This window comes from Clarias gariepinus, chromosome 25, assembly GCF_024256425.1.
Source record: "Clarias gariepinus isolate MV-2021 ecotype Netherlands chromosome 25, CGAR_prim_01v2, whole genome shotgun sequence".
In the NCBI taxonomy this organism is placed as follows: domain Eukaryota; kingdom Metazoa; phylum Chordata; class Actinopteri; order Siluriformes; family Clariidae; genus Clarias; species Clarias gariepinus.
In genome coordinates this window covers 14,821,429-14,832,500 of record NC_071124.1, presented here as the reverse complement: position 1 = coordinate 14,832,500, position 11,072 = coordinate 14,821,429, and the positions used below count along the sequence as shown (strand labels likewise).

The following is an 11,072-nucleotide window of genomic DNA, read 5'->3' as shown; positions in this document are numbered from 1 at the left end:
ACCGAGTCACTAAAATGATTCAAACTTCCCATCACTAGTGATTACACACAGTTTTGGTGGCATTTGTTAGCAATAGCTTTAGCTCATTTACAGTAGTGCTTCTGCTGAAAGTGAGACAATGCTATGGAATATGCTATGCTTCATAAAATGATGTGCAGGTACAGTTATCTAATACCGACATTTCAAACTTACTAATTATTACTGTGGCTAATTAAGTGTTTCAGTGTTGAACTAAAAATATCATAAAATAGAAAGCTAGTGCACTATTTAAGGTACAGAATCCCTTGTTTCACACACAAAGCAGTGCCCTTGTTTAGGGGTTAGCAAAGGATTTAGAATTCAACATTGTTTTTGAAGCTAGTTAGCATGGTAGCTTATGTTAGCCATGAATCACAACATGAACGGTTCCGTGACAGTTTGGAAAGATGTGAAAACAATAATTGAGGAGATATGTTGTTTAAGATGGCAATTGGGTGGTATTCTTGAATTCCAAAAAAACAAGGTGGTATTTTTGAATTCCAGGAAACTTTTTTACATATACTTAATCTGTGTATGTAATTGCAGCTTTAAAAACATGCTCCCCTAGAAAACCACATTCTTTAATGTGGCTATCGTAAGGCAAATACGGCTATCGTAAGGCAAATAACTGAAGAATTCAAACAAGAACACATCAACGCACCACTATTCTACATGGCTGTCATGAAGATACTTTCTGAATGCACCGTATAAGTACCCCCTTCTTAAACTCTGTGTGTTTTTGTGTGAAAACATAATAAAAATCATTTGATTATAGTAGAAAACCATAATTTCAGCAGAAACACCTCATACCCTCTGTCAAGCACAACCGTGGAGGGGTGATGATTTGCGCTTGTTTTGGAGCCACAGGACCAGGGCACCTTGCAGTCATTGAGTGGACCATGAAATCTAGAGGCAAATATGAGGCCATATATCTGACAGCTAAAGCTTGGCTGAAACCGGGCCATGCAACATGAAAATGATCCGAAACTCACCAATAAATCTACATCAGAAGGCTAAAAAATAAAAGAATCAAGGTTTTGGAATGGCCTAGTCAAAGTCCAGACCTCAACCCAACTAAAATGCTGTGGTGGGAACACTAAGTGTGCATATGCAAATACACAAAAACTTTAATGAACTAAAGCAATGTTATAATGAAGTATAGGTCAAAATTCCTTCATGGTGATGTGAGAGACTGATAAAGTCATACGGGAAAATACTACTTCAAGGTATTGCTGCTAAAGGGGGATCTACAAACTATTGAATCATGGGGTACCTGGTATTGTCCACACAACATTTTATTCTCTTTTCGACTTAATTTTTTTGTTAGATAAATAATTAAAGATGGAAAAAAGTTATATGTTCCTGTTCGTCTGCGGTGGTATTTGCCTAATGCTGAGACCCGCTATGATCAGCTGACACACATACACACACAAATCACAAGATGGTGTCAAAAAGTTTCGAGACTAGTTAGGTAACATGGCAACAGGTGGCAGCACAAGGCTGCATACACAGTCAGAAGGAGCACCAATCTTTATAAGTCAGTGTCCCAAAAGTCATCATCCTGTGTACCTCGTTAGTTGTGCCAGTGCTAACTGGTCCAATTCTGACCACTTTCGTTACCACATCTGCTATCATTCATCATGAGCAGCAAGTTAGAACAAAGAGCAAATGTGAAATTCTGTGTGAACCTGGAAAAATCTGCCACAACGACATTTGATATGATTTGGCAAGTTTACACAATGCTGCAATAAGTTGTTTAAGGTGCTTTGAGTGGCATGTGCTCTTCAAAAGCAGAAAAACATCACTAGAAGATGAAAAAAGATCAGGAAGACCTTCAACGAGCTCAACCCCCTAAATGTCGTAACCATTCGACAACGTGATCCTTATAGAACAATTTACAACATCATGTCATACGGAAATGTGCAGTGTATTTTGCACATGCGTCGTGTTGCTGCCAGGATTGTCCACAGGCTCCTGATCTGCAGCAGAAGGTACATATCGTCAAATTCTGCCAAGAACTCCGTTAGCATACCGGGGATGACCTGTCCTTCATGTCGGGATGATGAAACTTATGTGTATGGGTGCGATCCTGAGACAGAGCAACAGTTTTCACAGTGGAAGAGCCCATCATCTCCATGACTGAAAATGGCTAGGCAGGTCTGCAGCTCGACCAAGCGCATGCTTGTTATCTTTTTCGACATTTGAGAAAAATTTGCTGCCAGGTTTTAAGGCTTGCGGATCTCGAAACCTTTTGATACCCCTTGTGTAGATATATATATATAGCAAAAAAAAACAAAAACATTAATAACGTTATTAAAAACATTTTCTGTGTCTCTCACTATGTCTGTCTGGTCCTCTCTTTCTAACTCTCTCTCGCTCTCTCTTTCTCTCTCCCCATCTTCCTCTCCCACTTGCACAATCACTCTCACTCATATTTACATGCATTTTTAATTCAAACTTATTATTTCCTGTAATTATTCTTTAGATGTGTGTGTGGGTGTCACATACAAAAAATGGAACCATTATTAGAAACAGTCTTTTTTTCCTCTGTCACAAAGGACAGAATGATCTATTTGCGAAGCAGCAAGCAGATTTTTATGCCAGAAGAGTGTTTTGCTCTTGTTTTTTTTTTTTCTTTTTCATTTGAGTACAAGTGCATTTTCCTCTTGGGAAATGGACCTACACATTTATTTCACACAGTGTTATTGTGATGTGAAGCAATAATAATAATAAAAAAAACAGAAAAGCATTGTTTTTGCTTATTTCTTCAATACTTTTTCTTTCAATGACACGACTGAAGAGTGATATTGCATTCTTGTACAAGAGACTATGATGCGGTTCTGTTATCCACTTGGGCAAGAAAACAAAAAGCTCAAGCTAAAAAGTGATTTAGAAACAGATTTCTCTTTGTATTCTCCTTTCAGCTTAATTTCCTTCTTTGTATGGGCTATTTAATTCTTAGGCTGGGAATTTGTTTTAATAAAGGTATGTTAAAAGCTAAATGCCTCTCTGTTCCTCTGTTTTATTGGATTTTATTTAAGATTGTATACACTACCATTCAAAAGTTTGGGGTCACTTTCTAACTCCATGATCGTTCCTGTTTTTTATTTCTTTCTACATTGTAAAGGAATGCTTAAGGCGTCCAAAAAATGCATTAATCTCCTTTGAACAGTTAATCGTAAGATGCGTGTGCTCTGGTGAGATGCTCTGTGAAGACTTTATAACGCCTCTAATCTGAGGTGCTGTTATTTGGTCATTTTTCAGGCTGATAACTCTAAATGAACTTCTCGTCTGCGGCAGGGGTAGGTTTTAGTCTCGCCCTCCTGGGATGGCCTTCCTGAGAGGTATATTATGGTGCTTGACGGATTTTGCAAATGCACTTGACAATACTGTTCTTGCAAGAACTACAGATCTGGCCTTTAAAAACGCACGTTTTGAGAAAAGGGATACCGCGCAGCAAGCCGTGAAAATGCCCTTCAATACCTGTAGGGGGCAGTCGTGTTTCAGTCTAAGTATTGTGTGTCTACTGAAGCCGAAAAATGTTTTATGTCTCTTAGGCGCCCATTGACAGCAAACGACAGAGCTCATAAACGAGTCAAGCTCAAACTGATATGTATTTATTCTTCATTTTCATTCAGAATTATTATTATTATTATTAGTAGTAGTAGTCTTTCGAATTTATTATTGTTATTATTGTTATTATTATTGTAACGCACCTGCGCGTGTGTGCAAAAGGATTTTTTGAAGCTCCGAAATCACTGGGGCATTTTTTTTCTAAATAGATGCTATCTTTAATAACTGATGGAGGTTTTGAGCGGTATACACACACATTTTTGAGCGGTTTAAAACGAATTAATAAGTCCGAGCAGACCTACATGAAAGGTGAGAAGTGAGTAACTGAGCGCGCTGTCGGGTTATATATACTGTACAACACACGTTTATCAACCTTTTGATAAAAACGCTGCCTTTTGTAAAGTGAAAATACTTTACAAAAGACAAACAGATTTATTTCAGTCATAAATTCACAATCACATCCCATTCCAGCTATTATTTCCAGCTGTGGTTAAATAATGGATGAAATAATTATTAAATGCTGGACACAAACAGCAAATATGATGATTATTATAAAAAGCCCGAAGAACTTCGTGTTTATAAAATAATATTTACTTACTATGATAATTTATATATAGTTCATTCATGTCTTCAGATGATGTCGACACATTTTTAGGTTTTAAATAAGATATGTTGGCATATTCACGAATCAGGACATTCGCATAGTTAACACTATCAGATAGCCTACTATCAGGAAATTAAATTAATTTCAACACCATTTAAACCAAGGCATTGCCATGTCTTTCACTGTTTTGTCCCTGTTAAAACATTACAAAAACTATATAAAAAACTTTTAAAGCACGAATTTGGGCATCTCATTTCATCATTGTGAAAATAATATGAAGCACATATACACACATGAAAGATCTGTTGTAAAACAAAATAAAATTTATGTTTGGTTCAGCATTGGAAACAATATTGTTTTAGACTAAGTAATTATACACAGTTCTTCGTTGTACAGTACTTCGTCCGGCTTTTAGATAAAATCCTTCCATGCGCCATCTGGCGGATATTCAGTGAAGCACAACACATTTATTTAAATTCCCGAATGTTGCTTACGGCAAGTCCTGGCACGCCGCGCCCTAAATTGCGGCATCTCGCGGGAAAACACACGCAGTCTTAATGGCCACATCTGTATTACAGAAAGGCTGACCTCTATGTCTTAAAATAACAACTAACTGCTGTTTTTCTTGTTGTTATGTAATCACCTTATCCCATATGTGTTATTTTATAGTTTTGAAATCCCCAGTATTGTTGTAGAATGTAGAAAATAAATCACTAAACAAAAACAAAGAAATTTGCAAGTGATCCCAAACTTTTGAACAGTAGTGTATATCTTATGTCTAATGGTACATTACCTGCAGTGCTGTTAGTGGAAAACGTATACAAGTGACATATATTCTCTTTCTCAAAATGCAAACTGTATAGTCAGTGTATATATGTATAAAATGAAATGGCAGATAAATTTTAAGCTTTGATTTAATCAAAACAAAGAAATGTATCTATATAAATTTCTCTATTTTAATTCAAGAAATAATATATAAATTCGTATATATACAAATTTCTTTATTTTGAATAATCCAAACATTAAAATTTATGTATATGCACTTCGTAAACAGGAAAACAGGCATTAGAATTTGAGAAAAGTTGACATGGGATTTTATGTCACAAAAGACATGGTCCTTATTAATTTATTAAGTTTGGCCAAAATATTTAACAGTGCCAGCTAAGGCACATAACATTTCATAAATACTGTATGCACTGATCAGCCATAACATTAAAACCACCTAGATTTAGGTTTTAGGTTCCCCATGTGCCATCAAAACAGGTGTAACCCTTTAAGGCATGACTCCATAAGACGTCTAAAGGTGCGCTATAGTATTTGGCACCAGGACATTAGCAGCAATACCCAGAGGGGGAAAGTACGGAATTACATTTACTCGTGTTACTGTAATTGAGTAGTTTTTATTATTTTTTTTGGTGAACTTCTAATTTTTTAAGTAGTTTTTAAAATCTATAATTTTACTTTCACTTAATCATGTTTTGTTTAAAGTAATGTACTTTGCTACATTTGCTAGTTTGAGATTTAGATCCACTTGTCTTTTACAGTATGAACTACACTAGAATCCCCCATCCCATCCCCACTGTTAAAAAAAAAGTAACCCAGTAACTTTTACCCTGAGTAAACTTTTAATGAGATACTTTTACTTGTGTAGATCTTTATAATGGTAATTTGTACTTCAGTTAAATTTTACTGAAGTAACAGTATTCTTATTTGAGTACAAAATTTTATTACTCTTTCCATCTCTGGCAATTCCTTTAAATGCTATTTATAAAGTTGCAAGCTGGCCTCCATGGATCAGACTTATTTGTTCAGGACATTTCATGGGTGCTCTTCTGGGAACTTTTGAGAATGGATCAACAACCGTGAACTCCTTGCCTTTCTGTGCCCCATACTGACCTGGAGCACTGTACACAGCTGTGATGCACTGAATATTATGATACCTTTCTCTTATAGGCGCCAGTACTTTTTTACGGCTGATCAGTGTACACCTAAAAATCTCTTCCTTTTTTTTTGGTACAGCTATAACAGCAAATATTGAGCTTTTATAGTTTATGTAGTGATTTTTTTAAGGTTTAAAATTAGTTCATAATGAGTGCACTGGGTGCAAATGTTATTATGTACGTCTGTGTGAATGACTTGTTGCTTAGTAGCCATGCATGTTTTCACCAGTGCTGATGATGGTAATGGTTCAATCAAGCAGATGTGGACACTGCTGGCCATGACACAGCTAGCAGATTACGTATCTGTTTTAAAAATATAAAGTTTGGGTAAGTATGTGTGTGACACTGTTTTATTTGGAAAGGTATTATGATTGGGGCTCAAAAGAAATGCTTGCACAAGGGAGCATAGAGAAAAAGTATTTGACTGGAACGCATACTGTATATGCTGTTGAATTGAGGCATGACATACAGTAACAGGCAGAAACAAGAAGTTTGGTTATTTCTGAATATGGGGTGTGTTTTATACCAGCATATACTGTATATATCAAACATACTTTGTGTGCTTGTACAGGTTCCTGAAATCATATAAAAATTGAATACTAAAGTGCACACTAACTAAAATCAAGCTTATATCTTTCTGTCTATGACCTTCTAGGATCTAACGGAGGTCAATTCGACAGTACTGAGGACTCAGACCAACACGGTGCGAGTGGACGGTCTCAGGCCCGGCACAGTCTACGTCGTGCAGGTTCGAGCCAGAACAGTGGCTGGATTCGGCAAATACAGCAACAAGATGTGCTTCCAAACTCTCACAGACGGTGAGGATTGTCATGACAGTGTGTGTGTGTGTGTGTGTGCTTTAGTGTGGGAGAGTGATGCATGTGTATGACGTTTCCATAGCCAAGTCCTGGAATATACTAGCAGGAACTGAAGTTTTGTGGAAAAATAAATATAGATGTCAGTATGAGGTGGGTGTATTGTCCATGTTTCAGCATAATTGTACCATCTGTTTGTCATATTGAGCGTATAGAGCAATTGTTTTCTGTCCAAAATGCCTCAGTTAATTGTTGTTTTAACAAAATGGATTTTTTCACACAGTGCTCAACGGAGACTACACTCGATTGTTAGTACTTACCAAATATAGAGGTGGTTTATTTATTTATTATTAATATTAATACATATTAATCATATTTATTTGTGTGCATGCATTTGTTGGCTCATGATCTGATAAATCGGTTGTGTTAGCATGGTGAGCTGTGCGTCCTTATTAAGCTTTCTGTGTCTTTCCCTCTCTGTGCTTTGTGCTCAGTAGCAGAGTACGAGCTGTTCAGGGTGCTAATCTACACCATCAGCAGCAGCCAAGGAGTCATCCCGAAGTACACCTTGTAGCTCAGCTCCTTCCATTACACAGCTACTTTAGGAATCACATTAGGAAAATAGTGAACATGATTAACCAGGATGGTACACTCACACACTGCTGACTGCATACTGTCTAAGCAAGCTTCCTTCCTATTGTGTTCATGTGGGAGTGCGAGGACAGCATGGGGATTATTAAGGAAACAGATACAGCAAAGAAAAGCAGGTAGAAGAGCAAGTCAGAATCACAGCATCTGGACTATGCTTGGAGTGGTTGGACCGAGCGAGCCATGTGGCATTCACAAATATTAATAGTGTCTTGATCAGAGCTCCAGACAAACGTAAATCTGTTGGTGCCTTGCTGTGCCGTATAGCCATGCTGATTTAAACTGGAGCTGTGAGTAAGATAAACTTAGTTAGGGTTGCTTTTCTGGCATTATTTGATCAGTCTCTATTGATGGTGTCTGATAGAGAATGCGGGGTTTGGAAGGGCAGAGAGTGAGAAAACGTCAGATTTTTTATTTTGCCGTGTAGTTTTCATGTCACGTGTTCTTCGACTAATATTAGCTAACTTTGGCTAGCTAGCCAACTTAGCTACATAACGCCCACCAACATAAGAGTTTCAAGCTACAGAGAATATATATATATAAAAAAAAAAAAAAAAAAAGGAGTAAATTGATTATTTTCTGATGTTTTGCAATTCGCTTTACCAACTGCATGTCGGCACAAGGCACGAGGGCATAGTATCTGTATATATACTTTTTTTAACATATACTGTAAATATTGGAATTAATATTTGGTCTAATGTATCCCAGTCTGCTGCAAGACATTTATGCACACCATAAATTAATTTAAAAATCTATATACAGTATTCAAATTCAAAAGGGCTTTATTACCTTTGGAAAGAGAAGCATATATCGCCAAAGCAAATGTAAAATAAAAGCAAAATATCTATTGATAGATAGATATCTATCTATATGTAAATGTAGTGGCATTGTCGTAGATAGCTTATTATGTGAGGGGGCGCAATGTAATTTGTCCGAGCGGCATTGGCGTAGATATCATATTGTGTGACATCATGGGCAGGTACTGTATAGGATCCCGAGCAGATCTGACCACCTAAGGACATCTGGTACCTGCACCGAGGAGGCAGACGCAGCAGTGTAGAGACTGTCTGGATAAATCTAATCACCAAGTAAAAAAACTTTAGGTGTATTTACGAACATTTCAGTCACCATCTGGGACCCTGGTCTAGATGTAATTTTAAAAGTGGGTTTTCTACTTGTCACTTTTTTGATGATTCATGTCTAGGCAAAATGTAATAATCATCGAATTATATGGTTTCTCTATCCATACCCTGCCCCTAGAGGTAGATCTTGCTTTGCAATAATACTATAGTTCGTGTTCAGCAATTGTAGGCTTGTTCTAAACACAGATTTGTTAATATATTAGATTAGATTAGATTAGATTTACCTTTGTCATTGTGCAGAATACACGTACTAAGCCAATGAAATGCAGTTAGCATCTAACCAGAAGTGCATAAGTGGCCTATTTACAATAAATAAATAAATACAATATGGGCAGCAGGTAGTGTAGTGGTTAGCACTGTCACCTTGCACCTCCAGGGTCCGGGTTCAATTCCTGTCTCTATGTGCGTGGAGTTTGCATGTTCTCCACATGCTTGGTGGGTTTCCTCTGGGTACTCTGGTTTCCTCCCAAAGACCTGCAGATTAGGCTAATTGGCGTTCCCAAATGTGTGTGTGTGTATATATATATATATATTCAGTTATACATCATCCTGTGCACTATTATTTTTTCCATTTATGTCTTTTTAATAGAAAATAAAATTAGAATGATTTTTTATGAGGGGTATAAGCTCATCGTAGTGTGACTCTCACTTCTCAAAGTAGAGTTTTACCATCTTGTCCTTCAGATCTCAAACACAACACTTCCTTACACCGAAAGATAACCCAATCCATCTTTACACTGTTGGTTTCTCTCCATAAAACTGTTATTTACTGTTCATCATTTTATCTCTTGTCAGGTTTGTTTTGATTGAGCTCGTGTGTGGTGACCCTAGAGTGCCATTGTCTGTTTTGTATGTCAGTCAAACACTTCAACACAATGTCAGTCTGACTTCCTGCCTCAACTGGAAAATACAGCAACATATAGAATTAAATCACAGCTAAGAATTTATTTCAAGGGTAAAAGCCGAGAGAGGTGGTGAAGTGGTGCGAGTCCTTTCTCTACTACCATGTTTGTATGTGAATCTGTGTTTTAGAGGTGGAGTTCCAATCCAGATGTGAAAAAGTGTGTTCCATTACATTCCCATCAACCTTAGTGTGAAAAGTGGTGGAACAAAAGGTCTTGTATTAGATTTAGTCAAGACAACTGAAGAAATAAATAGATTTACAGATAAACCATTAAAGAAGGTGAAGTCAATAAATTACCACAGCTGCCATCTGGTGTGTGTGCGTGTGTGTGCGTGTGTGTGTTCATTCCTAGGCCACTACAGAAAGACCACATGTTCTGGGTTGGGCTAATTGAATGGTTTCTAGATTCATTAACTTTAATTCTCTCTCTTACACACACACACTCTCTCTATCTCTTGGGTAGGCTTGATTAATGAAGGTGTAGACTGGCATGTTTTGCCACTACTGCCAAAGACACAGACATACTGTACACGCAGTGCCAGGGACACTGACAATTACGTCCGCAGGATGAAGAGTGGCTGAGCGCTACTGAACTGATACCGTGGATGGCCTTTAAGCTACGGAAGCCAAAAGGAAAGGCGCTTAGCAACATTCTTGACACATCATGTGTTAAATATAACTATGTCTGTGCTGGTACACTGACAGCACCGCTAAGCACACACAACTAACCGAGCTTGTCTTCTACCACTCGTCAGTCAAAACTCAAGAATACACCACTTCCATACAGCTACCAAAGAAATTATTAATTACTAGCACACTGTCTCCACAATGTATATGAACATACCTTTTTTTGTCTGTGGTTGAGGTTTCTTTAGATTTTCAAAAATAAGAAGTGGGATGCACGGTTGTATCCATGAGACACATTTTACATCTATTATCCCACATATGCACATGTAATAATAATAATAATAATTATAACACTGCACAGATTGGTATAAAAAAACTATTCTTGGGATAACTTCTTTCAAGCCCAGCCATCATCAATAGTATATTAAATTGAACAAGTTGGATTATTTTACTTAACTCTCTCAATCCATTTAACCCCAACCTAGGATGATTCACTCGAAAAGGGCCCTGAATATTCTGTATTAACTCTCGCTAGGACGAAGCAATCTGCACAAAACAACATGCAATGTGCTTCTCAGGATATGGAGCTTCAAACACGACTTGATCCCCGTGAGTGAAAGATTTGAAGGAAAACATCAAACGTGAGATTGCTGCTATTTCACCTGATATCCTTGCTATCCTTGCATTCAGGGACATGGAGCACCGTGTCGAAATGTGTCTTGCAGAAGACAGATCACTTCCGGCATTGCATGTAATACAATCGATTACACATATGTTAAGATATGTAGCGTATTTTTTTGG

The 11,072-nt window shown here is 37.3% G+C and overlaps 1 protein-coding gene across 1 annotated transcript in view; it reads left to right on the top strand.

Annotated features, from left to right (window-relative positions):
• LOC128512981 (ephrin type-B receptor 1-B) overlaps positions 1 to 11,072 on the top strand; it is a 355,486-nt gene that overhangs the window by 295,265 nt on the left and 49,149 nt on the right. Inside the window, exon 7 of the mRNA XM_053486552.1 lies at positions 6,791 to 6,953. Coding sequence (XP_053342527.1) covers positions 6,791 to 6,953 — 163 coding nt within the window. The remainder of the gene's footprint in view (positions 1 to 6,790; positions 6,954 to 11,072) is intronic.